Source organism: Mus caroli, unplaced genomic scaffold (assembly GCF_978045245.1).
Source record: "Mus caroli unplaced genomic scaffold, Mus_caroli_1 scaffold_13, whole genome shotgun sequence".
NCBI lineage: Eukaryota > Metazoa > Chordata > Mammalia > Rodentia > Muridae > Mus > Mus caroli.
In genome coordinates, this window is record NW_028227268.1 from 88,639,489 (window position 1) to 88,659,491 (window position 20,003).

General features: G+C 43.5%; 1 protein-coding gene across 1 annotated transcript in view; it reads left to right on the top strand.

Moving 5' to 3' along the window:
- Dock2 (dedicator of cytokinesis 2) overlaps positions 1–20,003 on the top strand; it is a 444,551-nt gene that overhangs the window by 40,851 nt on the left and 383,697 nt on the right. The window contains exons 3-6 of the mRNA XM_021175778.3: positions 11,771–11,811; positions 12,865–12,920; positions 13,624–13,720; positions 17,758–17,906. Coding sequence (XP_021031437.1) covers positions 11,771–11,811; positions 12,865–12,920; positions 13,624–13,720; positions 17,758–17,906 — 343 coding nt within the window. The remainder of the gene's footprint in view (positions 1–11,770; positions 11,812–12,864; positions 12,921–13,623; positions 13,721–17,757; positions 17,907–20,003) is intronic.

Here is a 20,003-nt window from a genome sequence, read left to right on the forward strand (position 1 = left end):
GTCCTTCCCCATCCCATTTGATAACTTTTGGTTGAATGTCTATTTTATTGGCTATTAGAATGGCAACTGGTGCTTGTTTCTTGGAAGTATTTGCTTGGAAAATCTTTTCCCAGCCTTTTACTCTGAGGTAGTGAGGTAGTCAATCTTTGTTGTTTAGATGTGTTTCTTGAATGCAGCAAAATGCTGGATCCTGGTTGCATATCCAGTCTGTTAGCTAATGCCTTTTTATTGAAAAGTCTGAGAGATATTAAAGATTTACTATTGGGTGTTCCTGTTATGTTTGTTGTTGGAGGTGGAATTATGTACATGTGATTCACTGCTTTTTGGTTTGCTGTAAGATGATTAATTTCTTGTTTGGTTTTTTTTTTTTTCTCTTTGATGTAGAAACTCTCCTGTGTTGGAGTTTTCTTTCTAGAATCCTCTGTTGGGCTGGATTAATAGATATGTAATGTTTAAATTTTGTTTTGTCATGGAATCTTTTAGTTTCTCCATTTATGGTGTTTGAGAGTTTTGTTGGGTATAGTCACTTGGGCTAGCATTTGTGTTCTCTTAGGGTCTGCATGACATCTGTTCAGGATCTTCTGGCTTTTAGAATTTCAGTTGAGAAGTCTGGTGTAATTCTGATAGGTCTGTCTTTATATGTCACTTGGCCTTTTTCTCTTAAAGTTTTAAATATTCTTTATTTGTTCTGTGCATTTAGTATTTTAATTATTATGTGATGGAAGAATTTTCCTTTCTGATCCAATCTATTTGGTGTTCTGTAGGTTTCTTGTACTTTTATGGCCATCTCTTTCTTTAGGTTGGGGAAGTTTTCTTCTATGATTTTGATGACAGTGTTCTCTGGCTCCTTGAGCTGGAAAAGTTCACTGTCTTTTATTCTTATTATTCTTATGTTTGGTCTTTTCACTGTTCTGGATTTCCTGGATGCTTTGAATTAAGAGGTTGTTTGTTTGTTTGTTTTGTATTTTCTTTGACCATTGTATCAGTATCTTCTATGTTACCTTCTATACCTGAGAGTCTCTCTTCTATCTCTTGTATTCTGTTGATGCTTGCATCTGTAGATCCTGACCTCTTTCCTAGGTTTTCCATTTCCAGGGTTGCCTCTATTTGTGATTGGTTACTGGTTCTACTTCTATTTTTAGGTCTTGGGTCACTTTGTTCAATTCCTTCACCTGCTTGGTTGTGTTTTCCTGTATTTCTTTGAGGGATTTATTTGTTTCCTCTTTAAGGGCTTCTACCTGTTTAACTGTGGTTTCTTGTATTTCTTTAAGTGAGTTGTGGATATCTTCCTTAAAGGTCTCTATTATCTTCATGAGATGGCATTTTAGGTCAGCATCGAGCTTTTCAGGTGTATTGGGATGCCCATGGCTTGCTTTGGTGGGAGAGCTGGGTTCTGATGGTGTCAAAGTATATTGGCTTCTGTTATGATCTTAAGCTTGCCTCTTACCATCTGTTTTTCTCTGCTGTTAGCTGGCAGGGTGTCTGTCTGGAGCCTGCCTCCTGTGCCCCTGGGTTGCAGCAAATCTCCTGGGGGATCTGTGACCCTAGGTGTAGCCGATCTTCTGGGAGACTTGCAGACTGTTACCCTGGCTGCAACAGATCTCCTGGAAGCCCTGCAGACTGTGTGGTGTTGAGAGATAGGGGGAGACAGGCTGATCTGCCCCCAAGCAGGTGGAAGGACAACACTATTATTATTTATATGACATTGTCATACATTAGGGATTGGGAATAGCATAGAGATGACTTAAAATATGTGAGGCTTTCCATATGGTCTATATAGATATGACACCATTTTATATAAGAGGCTTGAGCATCTGTGAGCTTTGGTGTCTGTAGGCAATCCTGGAGTCAATCTCTCCAGGATTCTGAGGAATGACTGTAATTAGAGTTTACTGAACAACAAATAAAAGTGCCTTATTATTTTAGGAATGTTAGTTTCATAACAAAGGCCTAACTGGCTGATTTGATGTTTGCTGTGTTCTGCGTTTGCCACAGTCAGGGGACCAAGGGGCTTTGGGCCTGTGGATCTTTCTAGATGTAGTTTTTTATTAATATGTACACCATTGTAAAGAAAAATAAGCATCATCAAGATTCAGGAGGGTGCTGTAAATTCTCCTCCTGACTGTGAGAGCGAGGCTATGCTGCACAGTAGAGTTACATAATCTCAGCTCCCAGCGGAACAGGGTCTCAAGCCAGGGCTATGCGCTGGGTAAAGTGGCAGCTCTTCCATCCCACAAAGCCACTCGGTTATGAAGCCAACCGTATATTGAGTTAGGTCCACCCATGATGGTGGTGATGGTGATGAGAGGGGACTTCTTAATATTTTCTCAAAGAATAATAGCTGTAAACTCATGAGACAGGCAAATGGAAACGAACATCATCTATGTTACACTTGATATTAGGGGCAGCTTTAGTGTATAATGACCTAATGAGTTTGTTAATGTATAACTGATGATCAGCAGACTCTATCATCCCGCATAGCCCAGAGTTCTCTTCTGCAAGGTCAGCCTATGACTCCTCCTATAAAGGACGCAGAGTATGTTTCCTGTGACTGGCAGAACTAAGGAGAAAGTGGAGATTGGCCTGAGAATACAGGCCCTGTGCTATCCCCCAGAGAATCCATCAGATGAGGCCCTGGAAAGGAGTGCAGAGAGGTAGGAGACAGGTGTGCTCTGGGGTAGGCATTTCCTGGGACACAGCAGCCAAGAACCATCTTGTCCTTTCCACAGACCAGATAATGCCTGCCATCCCAGAGAGCACAGAAGCCTACTTAGTCCTCACATCAGGCCACTGCATAGGTAGAGTCCTTTGCATTGCTGCATAAGCTACAGGAGGCTTTCTGGGAAGTGGAGCCCTACCTTTCTCTCCAGATTTGTGCAGAGGCGCTCGTGCATGTATGAAACACGCACACACACACACACACACACACACACACACACACACAAACATGACATTTATCCAAACACTAATAACTTCCTAACAAAGACACACATATGAATTAATACACAGCTATTCATAAACAGAGCCTCCACACAAAGACACACAAATTTGTATATGGAGAGGAATACATACAAACAGATGCAAACCAAGAGAATAAGAGAATGAAAACCGTCTTTAAGGAGGGAAATTTAGTATTTCATATTTCAAAGCAACTTTTAAAGGAGTCCCTAAAGAGGAGCAAGACCTGCTGGAATGTGTTGTGTGCTTTGGCAGGATTCTTTTCTGGGTTGCATCTCATCATGCACTGTTCAGTGCCCAGGGTGCCAAGGTCCATCCTTGGCCTTTGAAGCTTTTTGAAGACAGAGAGGATGAGCTTGATTCGGGGAGTGGGTGGGTGAGGCAATGCCTTCCTATAGAGTCTGGCCTGCTATTCTAAGTTTGCCACCCCTCCTTACAGTACAGCCCTGTGTTTTACACGTCTAATTCTAGCCCTTTTTGATTTGTAATCTTCTCATCAGTTTTATTTATTTATTACAACATATCTATTTACAACAGGAAAAAAAATGTTTTTAAATGATCCTAAGAGGTTAACAATGCTTAACTTTGGGTGGTTGGAACCTGAGTGATAATAACTCACTGAATTTTGTGTGTTCTATTGTTTTTGTCCTATTGTTCTATTGGTTCCTCACCTGAAGAGTTAGGATCACACAGCTCCTGGACCTGTTATCTGATAGAAAGGGGAGACGAGAGAAGCAGTGATGCACCGTGCTTGACTCAAGAACAACCTTTTGTGTTCTTTCCCCTCATCCAATAGAGCTTGGAGAAGACCAGTATGTGTACATATCTATGCACTATGGCTCCTGGTCACTTGGAAACTGAATCTTTAGTGTCTAGAATGGATGAGATTAGCCCCTTCTTTGTTCCACATGATGTTTTAAATAGGATTTGTCTGCTTTGAATTCACATGAGGGTCCACTCTCTGAAGTGTTGTGCTGATGGTATTATGACGGAGGAAACTTAACCATGATGTATACAGATAAGGCCTTTGGCAAGTAAAGTCATTAGGGTGGAAGCTCTATGAGTGAATTCTGGAAGCTTTATGGAGAGGGAGAAAGACCACACAGATATAGTGGGATTTAGACGCTGATGTAATGTACCAAGGGGACACTCACCAGAGGCTGCAATGTGCTCTGGGACCTTGAATCTCTAGAATCATGAGCCATAAATAGCTGTGTCTAAGTACTCTAAGTATGAATGGTGCAAACACAATTCTGATTGGGGGATTTAGATATGAGTGGATTTTAGTATGAAGATAACATGTTATAATACAAGCTCATATAGTTCAGAAGGGCTGACATCTCTCTGACTATTTAGTGACATCCAAAGATTCCAGGCTCATGTCCAGCATGCTGTGCACCTCCCCCCACTTTCCCCCTCAAATATCGGTAGTTTAGAGTATTCTCTATTATCTGTCTTCCTTACTCAGTTGAGCACTAAGATGAATGAACTCATGGCCCAGTAACTATGTAGCTGGAGACTAAGGTACCAGATGTCTGTGACATACCCATATGATGATACTTCTGCCAGGCACCCCACTGTGCCTATGTATACTAAGACAGCAATTACCCACCTCCAAAGATATCAAGATGCCTCTGTCTCTACTGTCTTTTTTTTTTTTTTTTTTTTGAGACAGAGTCTCACTATATACTTCTAGCTGGCTTGGAACTGGTTTTATAGACCAAGGTGGCCCTGAACTCAGAGATCACAGAGATCTGCCTGCCCCTTCTTAAGTACTGGGATTGAAGGCCTGGACCACTGTTAATTCCAAAAATGTGAAGAAAAAAGAAAAAATCATCATGGTCAAATTAATTAAAGCGAGCCTTTTAAAATTCATGTACATGGGCTGCCTCCCCCAATGGTGAGGCTCGAGAGGTCAGCACTGGATGTGAGGAAGTCAAGGGTTTTATAGTTCAGGAGTACGTGGTGGGCATTTGGTGGGCAAAATAGGCAGGGTTGCAGAAGCAGAACATAAGCATAACAAGTTAGTTATGACACAAAGAGGTAGTTGCAAGATGGGCAAAACAAGAGGTAGTCATAGCAACAGGCAATCATATAACCTTTTGAAACAAAGATAGGGTTTTAAGATGGTTATAAGCAACAGACGTGGTTGTTGTTTCTTGGAACAGGCAGTATAGAATCATTTGTAGTTACCTGTGGGGTATAGCCACAATCCTTGAGAAACAGAAGTTTAACCATAAACAGGAATGAACCTTGTCTGTCTATATTATAAAATGTTTTTTTTTTGCTTAAGAAGGAGGCAGGTTGGCTCTTCACCACAATGCCTTGCTGTCCCCTAGACCACAGTGGAGGGTGTTCTTCTGAGGTAGCTGGACTTTAGAATCTTCTTCGTAAGGTGTTCTCGGAGTTGTATGTGGACACTACACTTACTCATTCCCTGCCCGGCTTGGAATGGCAAAAAAAAAAGTCTGTTTACGGATACTTGTGTATGTCAGGGCTGTGGGGTCTATTATAGTAGTAAGGGGGGAGGGTTCTTCCAGACAGAGACTCCAGAAAATGTTTGGACTTGTTTCCAGTAAAATATGACTGTAGGGAAGGGCGAGGAAAGAGGCTACTGGGAGATTTGAGTTGTTATAAAGCAATGTAATACTTCACTGTTTTCTACAGAGAGTATCCCATGACAGGGTTCTGAGAACCAGCCTTCTCATGCGCCAACATCTGCAGCTCTTCAGAGCTGTCGGATGCCCTTACCTGCAGGACTGTGTGGGCCACAAAGAGCTCTGGGTAGGTGGTGAAGGCTTGAATCTACCACGGGTAGAGTGGGGCACTCCAGAGTCCACGGTACCTTCTGTACTAACAACCCTGTCAAGGGTGATGGCGACCCAAACAATGGGGACATTGTGAGCTCTTCACAGGGGATCTTTTGAAGCACCACTCTGCCAGGAGGCCTCCTTTCTTCAGCTGTGTGTGAGAAGCTGCTGGGGGTGAAAGGGATTCTATTGTTTGGAGGATGCTGCTCCACTCTCTGAAAGCTGAAACCCACTTTTCCTGTTTTTGAATGAGGGTGGGGCTGAGATGTCAGTGAGCTTGAGTTCTTATTTATTCTGTTGTTATGGAAATATGTTGAAAGGACATCAATAAAAAGAATGAGATTCTAAGTCTGTAGGTTCTGGAAACAAAATAGAAAACATTTCTAACTTGTTGGATTATGGTATTAGTTTAATTATTGTCCAAAAAAGGACTTAGTACCCACGAACCTTTTGAATATTTTCCATATGGCAGGCACAGGGAAATAGATCTCTCTGAACACTTCACACAATTTAAATTTGACAAGGCAGCTGTGATTATTCCTATTCAACATGTCACTTGTCAACAATTACTCAGTCAGGAGGACTCAGGTCTTCATTCTAAGCCAAGTTTTGACTGCACACTCATTTTTAAATACATACATTTTATTATCTATAGTGGAGGTATACAACATAATGGTATCAGTTGTTCCTCCCTCCCTCCCTCCCTCCCTCCCTTCCTCCCTCCCTCCCTCCCTTCCTTCCTTTCTTCTTCTTCCTCCTCCTCCTTTTAGATTTTATTTCTTTTATGTATGTGAGTAAAACATCACTCTCTTCAGACACACCAGAAGAGGGCATCAATACCATTGCAGATGGTTGTGAGCCACCATGTGGTTACTGGGAATTGAACTCAGGACCTCTGGAAGAGCAGTCAGTGTTCTTAACCACTGAGCCACCTCTCCAGCCCTTTGTTATTGTTTTCTTAACTGGCGTCTGTCTGTCTGCTGCGCATGTCCTTCTTGACTTCTTCAGCTTGCATATCTACTGCTTTGTATCTTCTGACCTATATCTCGAATTTCCTCTACACCCCACCCCCCTCCACTGCCATGGTCTTGTTTTCTAACTTTACATTTTAAGCCTTCATAGTTCTTTATTTTTGAGATTATAATTTAATTACATATTTCCCTTCTCTTTACGCACTCCCACAATCTTTTTCCCACTCTCCTTCAAATCTGTGGCTTCTATTCTCAAGAAAAATGTTGCTATTGTATGCATGCATGTATGTATATGTATGTATGTATATACATACATATATTCCTGAATATAACCTGTTCATATTGTATTTCTTGTGTGTATGTTTCCTGGACTGAGCCTTTGGCACTGCCAAGTTGGTGTGCTCTTTTCTGGGAAGACCAGGCCTCCTACTCCCAGCATTCCTCAGTTGCTTGTAGGTCTTTGTGTAAGATGGTGGCCTCTGTGGCTTGTTCTTGTCTACTTAGGTGTGTCCATTGGTTTCATCCCTGTTCAGCTCACATTCAGGCTGTCATGTTGGTGTTATGGAGTTAACTTCTGATGTTACTAGGAGACACCATCTCAGAGCAAACTCCCTGACCCTCTGCCTCTTTATTGTTATTAGATGTCACATGCAGATGAGATCATACAGTATTTTTTTTCTGGTATGTGCTTATTAAAGGCGTGTGCCACCACACCCAGCTGAGTGGTGTTCTTCTTGTATTCCACACTTGATACACCTCTGCTTCTTTGTTCACTCACTGATGGGTGCTTCCTGGCGCACACCTTTAATCCCAGCACTCAGGAGGCAGAGGCAGGCGGATTTCTGAGTTCGAGGCCAGCCTGGTCTACAGAGTTAGTTCCAGGACAGCCAGGGCTATACAGAGAAACCCTGTCTCGAAAAACAAACAAAGAAAACCTCAACATTTATGAACAGAGCTGCAGACTACTGTGAACACGGGAGCGCACACATCTTAAAGAACTGATGATGTCATTTCCTTTCGGTAGATGCCTACGAGGGAGCTTGTTGGCCATGTGGAAGTTCTATTTATAAAGTTTTTAGTAACCATTAGGCTTTTTTTCCCATAGCAGTTGTACTCAGAGAGATGAGTAGCAACAGTATACGTCCTACCAACAGTATACTTAGTTTGTTTTTTTGTTAACACTCATTTATTACCTCTTGACTTTTTGAACGTATCCTTATCAGTAAACACGGGCAGTGTCTTGTGGTTTTGATTTTTAGTACCCTGATGACTAATAATGCCCAGGGACTTCTCATATTCTCATTAGCAGTTTTCTATATTTTTCTGTAAAAATGGTCCATGTTTTAAATGGATTGCTTGCTTTTGTACTACTGGGTCAGATGATTCCTTCATTATTTTTGGTATTTTCCCCTTATTAGACAAATAGTTTGCAATTTTTTTTTCAGTCTCCAAGTTGCCATCTGATTTGGTTCATTACTTCCTTGACTTCATAGGAGGCTTTTAATCAGAGCCCATACTCTTAACCTCTGACCAAATAATTCCTATTTGATCTTGATATTATTAGATATTATTGATTGATATTATTACATTGGAAAGTAAAAGTACTTTCAGGTACTCATCACTTAGATAAATAGTGACATTCTAGCTTCATATATTCCTTAAAAATACTCAGATGTAAGTTGGGCAGTGGTAGCAGCCATACCTTTAATCCCAGCACTTGGGAGGCAGAGGCAGGGGGATCTGGAGTTCAAGGCCAGCCTGGTCTACAGAGTGAGTTCAGAAACAGCCAAGGATACAACGAGAAACCCTGTCTCAAACGACAAAAACAAAAACAAAACCCCCAAAACTCCCAAACTCCCCAACCCCTCAGGTGTGACCGAGATCCCAGCTGATTATTCCCATGATCCTGTCTTTTCATTTTGTCCACAAGCAAGCCATGGTTATCTTGAAATTGGAATGTTTTCTTCCTGTTCAAAGTTTCGTATCTTTATTAAATGCATTTCTTTATAATCGTGTTATTTATTTATTTGGAATTATGTGTATGTGTGTCTCTGGATAGATATGTGTAGTTGAGTTCAGGTGCCCACAGAATCCAGAGATCTCAGCTCCTCTGGAGCCAGAGTTTTAGGGTGTTGTGAACCACTTAACACAGGTGATAGGAACCGAACTCAGGTCTCCTGCAAGAGCAGTGGGTGCTGTTCACGGCAGAACTACCTCCTCAGCCTCTGTATTGATGTTATAAAATAGTTCTTGTGACAATCCTCTGAGGAGAGGTGTTACTTTTCTCAGATAAAAACATTTAGGCTTAAGTGACATGACCAAGTTCTGCCTAGAAATGGCAGACAGAGGGTGTCTTTTCTTGGTTTTAGGAGATTTTGAATCTTTCCTCTCTCCCTTTTGTGTATTTTGGGTTACATGTGTGCTGTAGGAAGGGAGTACAACTGAACAGCTGCCATTTCACAGTTGTCTGGAAGACTTGGAAGAAATTTCACTTTGCTCATCTTCCCTCAGGGCATGTGACTTAGCATCCAGGCTGCTGTAGAGAATGCCATAAACTTCACATGCTAAGTGGCAGAAATGGAATTCTGTGGTAGAGTAGGGAAATCCAAGATCAAGGTATTGGCAGATGTGGTGTCAGGTAAGGGCTAGGTTCTCCTCTGCACATGGCTTTCTTCTGCCTCTGCATCTAATGGTAGAGGAGTTTTCAGAGTTCGGGCTCTGAACCGGTAGACTTGGACTAAAGCTGTACTTGTGCGATCTTGGCTCAGTACACAACTGACTTATGTTTCAATGCCATCAATGAAATGGGAATAAGACTACTTAGCTCATTTTGCTGTGAGTGTGACAAGAGAGAACAGATACGTATGATTAAAGTGACTGTGACTGGGAGGTAGTCACAATAAAGGTTGTGTGCCGCAGTGAGTACAGTAGAATTCAAGAGTCAACTACTTAGGTTTAAATTTCAAACTGTGTGACAACCAGCAAGTTACCCCTTCTCTGTGCCTCTCTGTTTTCATTTACAGAACTGAAGTAGTAACAGGATTGTCATAAAGTTTAGTCTTTAATTTGGTAGGTGAGGCTCACTAAATTTATATTTAAAAAACAAACAAACAAACAAAGAAAGAAATGCCATTAGCAAAGTGTCTAGGGTACAGAAGACATGCGGAAGGATTAAACCATCTTGTCCACTGTTAATTATCTTCCATCAGAATTGGCAAATACTTAAAGGCAAGTAAAAGTAGAAGGTGGCTCTTCTTAGAAGGTGAACTAGAAGAGCTTCCATCCCAGAAGTCCTCAGTTACAAAGTAGCTTGGAGATTTACTCTGGGAGTCTCTGATGATAAGATGATGAACTTTTAGATGTGAGGATTAGTTTTGTCAACGTGGCTCAATCTAGAGCCATCTGGGAAGGGAGTCTCAGTGGAGAGCTGCTACATTGATTACCCTGTGGGCATATCTATGGGGTTGTTTTAATTAAGTTAGTTGATGCTGGGAGACACAGTCCAGTGTGGGCAGGAACATTCCCAAGGCAGGAACTGTTGAACTGTGTAAGACTGGAGAAATGGAACTGAGCCTAAACAAGCAAGGAACGTGCATGTGTTCACTTCTCTGCCTTTGACTGTGGCTATGGCTATGATGTGACTAGTTTTAACTTTCTACACTTTGACTTCCTCTGAAATTGTGAACCAGAATACCCCCACCCCAGATTGCTTTTGCTCAAGGTGTTTCTATCACAACAGAAATGGAGCTAGCACATTGCATGACCACCAAACTCCTTCCCCTAAGATCAGAAGTGGGGCTGTTCCTTCTACATCCAAACATGTCACTAGTTGAGTGACTGGGAATATTGCTCAATATCTCTCTGTCTCGGGTAGGCTACTCAGCTGTACAATGGAATAATGATGATTTCTGCTCCATATGGTTGTCAAGAAGATGAAAAGGCTTAATGCAGAATAGCTCCTGGAAGGATGCTTTCATTCCAAACTCCGGATCCTTCCTCCCCAACTTCCCTAATTTCCCTTCTGTTTTCTCTGTGTCTTTTCTCTTCTTTCTCACTTTTTGTCACTCAAAATAAGATCTTCAGGGATTACTGCAGCTTCAAAACTTCCTTTAGGCATTGACCTTCAAGCTGGTCATGATTGGAAGGGTGACTTTGCAGTTTAGTTATTATGAGGCGGGGGTCGGGAGGGGGAAGGACTTGTGTGGATATCTGCTGAGAATATATTCTGGCAACAATCTGTCAGCTTGATAATGAGGGTCTGTTAATGAGACACTTGGCAGGTACTTTTATTTACAAAGATGACAAATGCTACCACGTGGCTGTGCTCCAATCATTTCAAAGGCCAGTGGACTCATTTCAGCCTCTGAACTTATGCTCATTTTGTCAGAGGACTCTGAGTCATTTGAATTTCTGTTAATTGAGTTTTTTTTTTTTTTTTTATAAAAAAATACAGTCCTGCGAGATGGAGGAGGGGCTTTAAAATTCCTGTTCCTCTATTCACGAATGTATCTGTTTGGTAGTGACAAACTTCAGAAAAATTATTTGTTGCTGCTAGAACTGTCCATATTATTTTAAGATGATCTCTCAGGTCCCTGAACCTTTGAATGCCTAAGACAGGACTTACAAACATGCATGGGGCCACAGGCAGGTAAATGAGAAAGGAACTCCTGGGACTGTAGGTTTGTGGCATCTGTCTGCATGATGGATGCTTGAGGCCTCTCTCCAAAGGCACTTGGGACCACATGGCCCAGTGTACTGGAGGCTTTACCAAGGCACCTTGTTTCTCAAAAGGAGAAGGGGACTTACCTCAGTCCGAGAATGAAACCCTGTACCTGAGGGAGTTGCTTTGAGATGACGGCAACCAACATGACGCATGTCACAAGCTTCTGGGTCTCTCCTGCCCAGCAGGTCTAAAGCAGCTTGCAAGCATTGCTTTGCTAGGTGAGAAGACACAGATGAAAGCAGAGCAAACCAAGTTAGCAAAAGATGCTGAGAAAGTGAAAGACCTTTGCCTTTGTTTTCTCTTTGCAGACTGGTACAGAGGTTACCTCATAAAGCATAAACTGTCACAGGTAAGGTCACTTTATTTTCATCTGGGATGGTGCAGGATGTCTTCACCTGGCCCTAATGCCTCTTCTGGGCTAGTCTTTCCCTTCATTGTTTTTCAGCAAGTGAGCCCTCCCCAGTCTCCCCAACTTCAACTCCCTACCCCCACTGCTTCCAGGATCTGCACATCCCTTCTTTATCCTCATTCTTTAAGGCTGCCCTGGTACCCTCTTCTCCCCACATCCTTTGAGGACACCACATTTGCTGATGAGTTCCCCTCCCCAGGAAATGCGGTACTTTCTAGTGGAAGCTGGCCTCTGCTCCTTCCTTCAGTGCTGTGTGAGCATTCACTCATCTTCCCCTATGACACAAAAGGACAGGCCTAGGTGCCCTTCCAGATGACAGAGTCACTCCGTCATGTCATCTCCACTATAGCAGGCACTTGGGTTGTTTCATTTCAACTGGTGGGCAGCAAAGTGGTCACATGATGCTCCTATCATGCATACTGCTCGACATCAGGGGGAAATTTCCAAGCAGTTGATCAGGTTTCCTTATCATCTGGGGCGTAGTTATGAAGCATCTTCCATGGAGTTCAAGGAGGCACAATCCTGCCCCGCCCTCTCAGAGGACAGGGACTTAAATCCAGGGAGGAGACATCCCACATCTCAGACACTTAAGTAAAGCCAAGGACTGGCTTCAGACCTAGGGCTCTCCCACATCCCCTTCAGGGACATTAATTCCCTGGAGGTGGGCAGGAAGGAGAGAAGTGGGCTTGTCTCAGCAAGTGAGGGGCCCAGGCCCCGGTTCTATTGATCTCTCTCTTTTGGTCACCTGATAAAAAAAAAAGCACCCATGGGGATACCAGGCTCTTTTGGGGGGTTGAGAGGTGAGAACATGAAGGCCTACTCACATGGGTTTGGAATCTGTGTCTGCTTCATCTAACTCTCAGATTAGTCTTGGAAAGTTTTGTGGTTTCAGAAGCCAGTCAGTGGCTTAGCAGGGGAAGGAAACTGGGAAAACAAGGAATCTGTTATTTTTCTATAACTTGTCTCCCATCCTTTTTATTGTGTTTCCTACAGGGCATTTTCCCTACATCTTTTATCCATCTCAAGGAAGTGACAGTGGAGAAGAGAAGGTACTTGTGGGGACTGGGGAGGGACTCAGTTGGTAAAGTGCCTACCTTGTAAGCATGACCCAAGCTGAGTTCCTTCAGAACACATGTGAAAGGAGCTGAGTGGGATGCTATATACTTATAATCCCAGTGCTGAGCTGAAGGCTGGGATGACAGCCGGATGCCTGAGGCCTATCCTGCTTGTCAAGGTCCAGGCTAGCGCAAGAGTGGGTCTCAAAACAAATCTAAAGCCACAAACAGCAAAGGGAGGGGGTTGCCCCTGAGGAACAGTCCTGTTAAGTCCTCCGGCTTCTACATAAAAAGCACATGTGTAGACATTCACCCCGCCAACACACATGCAGGCACACGCGCACACACAGGCACTTGTGTTACTCGCCAGCATGGTCTCTCCTGGCTCACGGATGCCTTTGTCTGGTTAGCTTTGGCCATCTAAGCTGTCAGGTGGGCAGACGTGTGGGTCCCAGCTCACTTTTCACTAGCAAGCTGCCTTTGGAGCTTATTAAAGTAGATTTGACTCGAATGGTAAGTACGAGGAAGCACCCCTTGAAGGAGAACATTTAGAGGGAAGTTCCGTTTGTTCGTATGATGCAGTCTGGAACGGCTGTAGCTTCCTCTCCAGAGCTGCAACTTGCTGCAGAGTTTCCAGAACTTTCTCTTTTGCACCTGGGTCTCAGTTCTACCTTGCTCTCTCTCCCATCCTAAATAGGAACCTAGAGAACATCATTCCTGCAGAAATCCCTCTGGCACAAGAAGTGACAAACACGCTCTGGGAGTGGGGAAGCATCTGGAAGCAGCTCTATGTGGTGAGACGCAACCTGTTCCCGGGACAGATGAACCCTGCAGCTTTCACTCAGGCTTATGATTGACATTCAGCCTTCAGTGGAGCTTTGAGAGAGAGAAGAGAGAATGCATACTATGACATACAAGGACACTGAGACCCAGAGAGGTTACGTGCTTTCTTTGAAGCCACATAGCTAGCAGTGACAGCTATAATCAATGAGGTCGGGTGGAAACCTTGTGTTTTAAAACAGGTGCAAAAGCTGTTGAACTTGGGTTTGCATACGAAGTGCCTTAATATCTGTTCATAAAATAAATCCTTCAGGTCTGGTAACCTGCCTCTTTAATATTCTCAGGGGATTTGATGTGGTGTGTGGCTGACATTCTGAAAGATTCCCTTATCATATGGTAATTAACTGATGGCCATCGTCTTCAGATCTCTGAAGAAGCTTTGACCCTGAAAAAAACAAAACAAAACAAAACAAAAAAAACCAAAGACCACATTTTATGTGTTTTCTCTGTTTCAAAGCAAATTTAATTTAAAATCCTCCTTTGGTGCGTCAAAGCTCCAAATGAAAACAATTAGCCAAGCCAACCACGAGGCTGAGAAGGGAATGTCAAGCAAACTTCCTGCGAGTTTGTTACAGCCCCGTGCGCACCCACTGATGTGTGCACGCTGCCTGGAGACTATAGTCTATGGTAGATATTAACACCATGTGAAAATTTCCTAACAGGAGGAAATTAGCACATCCAATTCTGTAAGGTTCCCAAAGGCTGTCAGTAAAATGTAGAATATGTATTTTTCTGCTGCTCATTACTGTACCTGAGGCATGCTGACTTATAAAGAGCCATTCTTGATGGCAAATTTCCTGGGTGGTGCTGAATAGCAACATAGCGAGGGGTACATGTGTGCTTATCTAATTGATGTTCCTTATCTTTGATTCAATCATCGGGGTTCCTAAAACCTACCCTCTAAAAATCCCAGCTGAGTTACATTTTGAACCCTATTTCCTCTCAACTCAGATAAAAACCTAGCTCGTGAAACCTGGGATAAGAATCTGGCACAATAATCCTTGCAGATCACTCAAATCATATTAACACAGCAGGGGAGCAAACAGAATCCTTGTGGCTTGAGTGAGTCCTTGTTCCTCTTCACTACTCTCCCTAAAACATCTTTACATATGCACTGTGGACAGCTGATATGTTCCTCTAAGAAATGGCTCTATAGCAAGTTAGCCACACTGTCTACTCTGCAAATAGAAATAGTCAAATGTCAGTGGTTTCATTATTGGGTCTATGACTTTTGCCCTGCCTGAACAGTGTATATTGGACACAATACCTAAATTTGGTGTCCTTTTACTAAATTTATATGAAAATAATTTATATGAAGAATGTTTTAGCATGCCCTGTCATCCCAATATCACATTTCTGATTACTCTAAGCCGTGTACATGCCTGACAATTCAATTAGCCGCCGATTGTCTAGAAGTTAGCCTTAGACTCCTTACATAGCCTAGGATTCAGATGTTAGTTACAGCCAGGGTCCCTAGGATATTTGTGTTTCTGTTGCAGTTGGCTACAAATTGAGGATCCTCACTGCCTTTCCCCACCTAGGTGACCACCTTCTAATTCATAATTCATTAAAATTATGTAGGCTTCATAATTCATTAACATTTCCCAGATCGTAGGAAAGTGCTATACATAAGATGGCAGCTGCATTGTAAAGGGTATAGGTGCAGGATCTGCCTGATGGAAGACACAGGTAGTGCAGTCTTAGCTTCTCTGGTTGAGCCACCCTTGCCAGTTCATGAATGCCCACCACTTGGGATTCTCCACCAACTTGTTGCTCAAGAGTCTTAATTAAAGTTGCAGTACATAAACTTTAATGCATTGCGGCGTCTGATCTTGGAGAGATGAGGTAGTTCAGAGCCAGCCTGAAAATCCCATCCCCTAATCAATTCTGTGGCTGTTTTTTTTCTGGTCTTCAGAGTCTCTCCTGAAGCTGTCTAGGGGTCCAGTAACGTTACAGGACCAAAACCAGTAACGTTAGCACAAAACCAACAATGGATGGCAGAAGCTCTTTCAAAACCACCAAATGGCATTTCTATTGCTTAGTATGTCTTTTAAGGGCCTTATGAACACTGTTCTAGGCCAGAGAAAAAGACTAAATATATGTTTTTCATTATAATACAATACTTTTGCTAAGAGAGGGGCGAAAGTATTTGTCATAGAAGATCATTTTCCAAATAAATGCAATAAAAACAAGACAGGCCAGGAGTGTCAGAACACTCGCCTAGGCATGGGTCCCTGGACCACATAAAATGGAGAGTGAGCTGAGCGCTAGTACGCACCCATTGCTCTCCTCTGAGTGCTAGTATGCACCCATTGCTCTCCTCTGAGCGCTAGTATGCACCCATTGCTCTCCTCTGAGTGCTAGTATGCACCCATTGCTCTCTGCTATCCTAAGGTTCACGAGATGTGACCAGCTGCTTCAAGCTCCTGCTATCTTAACTTTCCTACCATGATGCACTGTACTTTGAACTATGAGCAGGAATAAATTCTCCATCCCTTGAGTTGCTCGTTGTCAGGGTAATTTTTATCCCAGCAACAGGACAAGCAGCCAAGACCAGAAACCCAGCACTATTACTCGGTGATTGTTACAGTACCTGTCAAAAAGCTCTGTGCCCTTAACCTTCTTGTTCTTGATCAGAAACGGACTGGGCTGGGGAGGTGGTTCTGTGAGTAAAAATGCTTGCTGGGCAAGCAAGAGGATCTGGGTTTGAACTCTCATACCCTGTGTGAAAGTCGCATGGATAGTGTAACCATCTGCAATCTCAGTCCTCCTGACCGCAGACGGGAGGCAGAGATGAGAGAATCCCTGGATGCCCCCAGACCAGCCAGCCTAGCATACACAGCAGGAAATACAGCAAGAGACTTTGTAGGAAAGAAGAGGAGAGTGGGTTTTCCTCTGTCCTCTACATATATACCATGGAGCAGATTTGTCTGTATTCATATACCCCCACACCCATCATATAATATAGAAATACACACCACAACACACGTGTAAGAAGAAACTATGACTTTCTTTTCCTGTTAAACAGGATAGGAAGAAAATGAGGATCACATGGTGGGTTAGGGTAACTTGACATTATACACCTGCCCACATATTCTGCATCCTACAAAAACCATGTCTTGGGAAACAGTGCCCTAACCATAGCCTCTTCTGTGAGAGAAGGTGTCCTGGCTCCCAGTCTTAAAGGGCCCAAGTTCTGTTGCTTTCATTATAGCAGATGTTCATGTGCACCAAGTCTATTTGTGTTGGAAATTCTCCCCATCCCACCTTGACCTGAGAGAGATGACTTAAGAGTAGGGATGTTTGCCTTGGTCATTGATTCTAGTTCTATAGTTTGGCATGGCATCACAGTAGCAGGGACACAGATGATGGACAGGAAGCAGAGGGTGGGGCATGGGGCCCAAGACTGATATACCCTCCAGTGGTCTACCTTCCAAAGAAGAGCCATCAGTAAGGACCAAGCATCCAGTACTCAAGCCTTAACACCTTTCTGGGTCCAAGTCAGAAAAACTTTTCTTTTCCTGTGTCTTTAGTTATTTTATTTCTTTACCAAAGGAAGGAAATGTTTGAAAAAACGGACTGACTTTTTTGAGTATGGCTGTTGGGTTTATTTTTCATTTTTATTTTATGTGTATGACTGAATTGCCTCTGTCTGTGTACTACAAGCATGTCTATTCCTGCAGAGGCCAGAAGTGGGGGAGGGACAGACCTGGAACTGGAGACCAGCAAGTGTTATCAATTGCTGAGTCGCGTTTCCAGGCCTGGCTGCTAGATTATTATTATTTTTTTAAACCAAGAAGTGATCGAGAATATTTCTGCTTTGGGGAATTCCAGTGGCCCAAGGGGAAGGACTATATTGGCAGCTGAGCACCAATTCTGTCCCTTCACAGCTGGGTAAGGCTGGGAGAGAGGTCAGATTGCACTCACCCAACGGTGGCCTAGCTTGCCAAATACCTTTGGGTAGGCATTCACAATTGCTTCCATCTTGTAGGCCAGCAAAAAGGAACGCTTCCTCCAAGTGCAGTCCATGATGTACGACCTGATGGAATGGCGCTCCCAGCTCCTCTCAGGAACGCTACCCAAGGATGAGCTGAAGGAACTGAAGCAGAAAGTCACATCGAAGATCGACTATGGCAACAAGTACCTCATGCCTCTGAAAATCGGCTTCCCTTCCCTAGCCTCTCCTTCCTTTTCTCTCCTGGAGAAGCCTGCTTTCACTTTAGACTCTGGAGTCTGCCACTTTCTACTTGGGAGAAGGCTGTTACCTTAGCCTTGCCTCTGTGTCTTTGTGATCACGCCCTGGAGGCTTGCTTATGCAGTGGCTATTACTAGGTACTGCACAGATTTAGGACAGTATTTAACTACTTCCTAGGGACAGGGGAGTATAGACATGCTCACGTTCAGCTTGATGCCTCTTTACCTCTGCTTTGACAAAGCTCTCCTTTAAGTCCCGGTGTGAGGTTTTGTGTCCCTTCCCCCATTTGAAGTTATCCAAGCCACCTGCCTCCAGCTAGCTCACACAGTTACAAAAGTGTTTACCAAATGGAAAGAGAAGCAAGAATGGGTTGAGATTTGAATGCTTTGGCATACAGAAGGAAATGAAACAAATTGCCGAGGCAAGCTAATAGCAGTAACAGTGTTAGAATGAACACTGGATTGGAGCTTATTAAGCACCAGGCTTTGTGCTGTTTCTCACAGGCATTGTTTCACTTAATTCTTTTAATAACTCCGTAAGATGTGTCGTTTTATTACCCCCATTTTATTCTTCATTTTAGACGAGGGAACCGAGGTTCTTACAGACTCGCGGTTGGGGCTGGAGAGATGTCTCCAGAGTTAAGAGCGCTCATTGCTCTCACACGGGATGCTGGATGCCAGTGCCCCACACAAGCATGGTGACTCACAACTGCTTGTAACTCCAGCTCTAAGGGATCCAGCCCTCTCTTCTGGATTCTGAGGGAATCTGCACTCACACATGCGTGCACACATAAACACACAGTTAAAAATAAAATAGTTCTTTTTTTTAAGGGAGTGAAGTTAATTGTTCAGAGTTCTATAGCTAGTTAATGGCACCCCCAGGCTATAGACTTAAGCTGTGTTAGAAAACAATAAAGCCCCACCCCTCTTTTTCAGTTTTTTGAATGCCCTGTGTATATTTTCACTTATTCCAACATAAATGTGTGAAGCCATTATAATTGGATTGATTTTCTAATAGGTGTGGGTGCTGCAAAAATGCAAGTCCCTATCCATGAAGGGTTACCAGTGGCTGCTGTCAAGTCCAGTTAGGAGTATGTTATGAGTGAGCACTTGTCTACTGTCATGAGTTTGATAGCTTAGGATTCAAGAAGCAAGAATGTTTTTCATAGGGGAAGCTCTGTGGAGGAGATGGTCCTTGGGCTTTGGAGGATAAAGGGTTTTTAAGTAAAAAGTGAGTACCAGGGTGCAGGAGAGGTCACAGCCTGTTTAGACTGCAGAGAGGGGAACTGAACCCTGAGCCTGAGGGGAAGGAACCCTCTAGAGAATAGGGTGAGGTTAGTTGGTAGTCAGGCTCTCTGGCCTTCATCATGCTCACCAGGATGGGGCTCCAATGCAGAGATCCGAGGCCAGAGTCCACCTGCTTCCCATCCCAGAGGCTCATCCTACTGTCAGTCCCCTGATGGTATCTTGGAAGTGTATCCAAATCTGTTTCCACGGAGTGTCATCCCACAGTGATAGGTTGCTATGCAGACGCTTCTGCCATGGCTAGGCTGATGTCTTCAGTTGAACACCAAGCATGTGAGAATTGGGGTGTTTTCTGCTTTACAGAGTAGCCTTCAGATGCTCTCTCCTCAGTGGATCTCCTGAGAAGGTTTAGGGTGGTAGAAATGACTGTCCCTTGTAATAAGGCCTCCTCATTTCCCTTACTGACCACCCGGCTATGATACGTGTTTCTGCAGCCCCTGTGCACCTGGGATAGCTATAATTCCCTCTGCCCTGCCTTTCCTCACATCCAGAGACCCTCTAAACCTGGACTATCTGAGTCATCTCTCTGACTCATTGCTGGGGGATCTCTCCCACAGTGACTACCCCACAAGTGGTAACTGAATGAATGGGGGGGGTGACAATGGGAGAGAGAAGAGGAAGGCAGCTCACCCGTAAACTAGGCTCCCCTCTGTAACAGCCTCTAGCCCAGCCCAGTGTCTTCCATTTCAGCCATTCCCTTTGTGGGATCGCGAGATGTTCCCACCGTGGGGACCATGG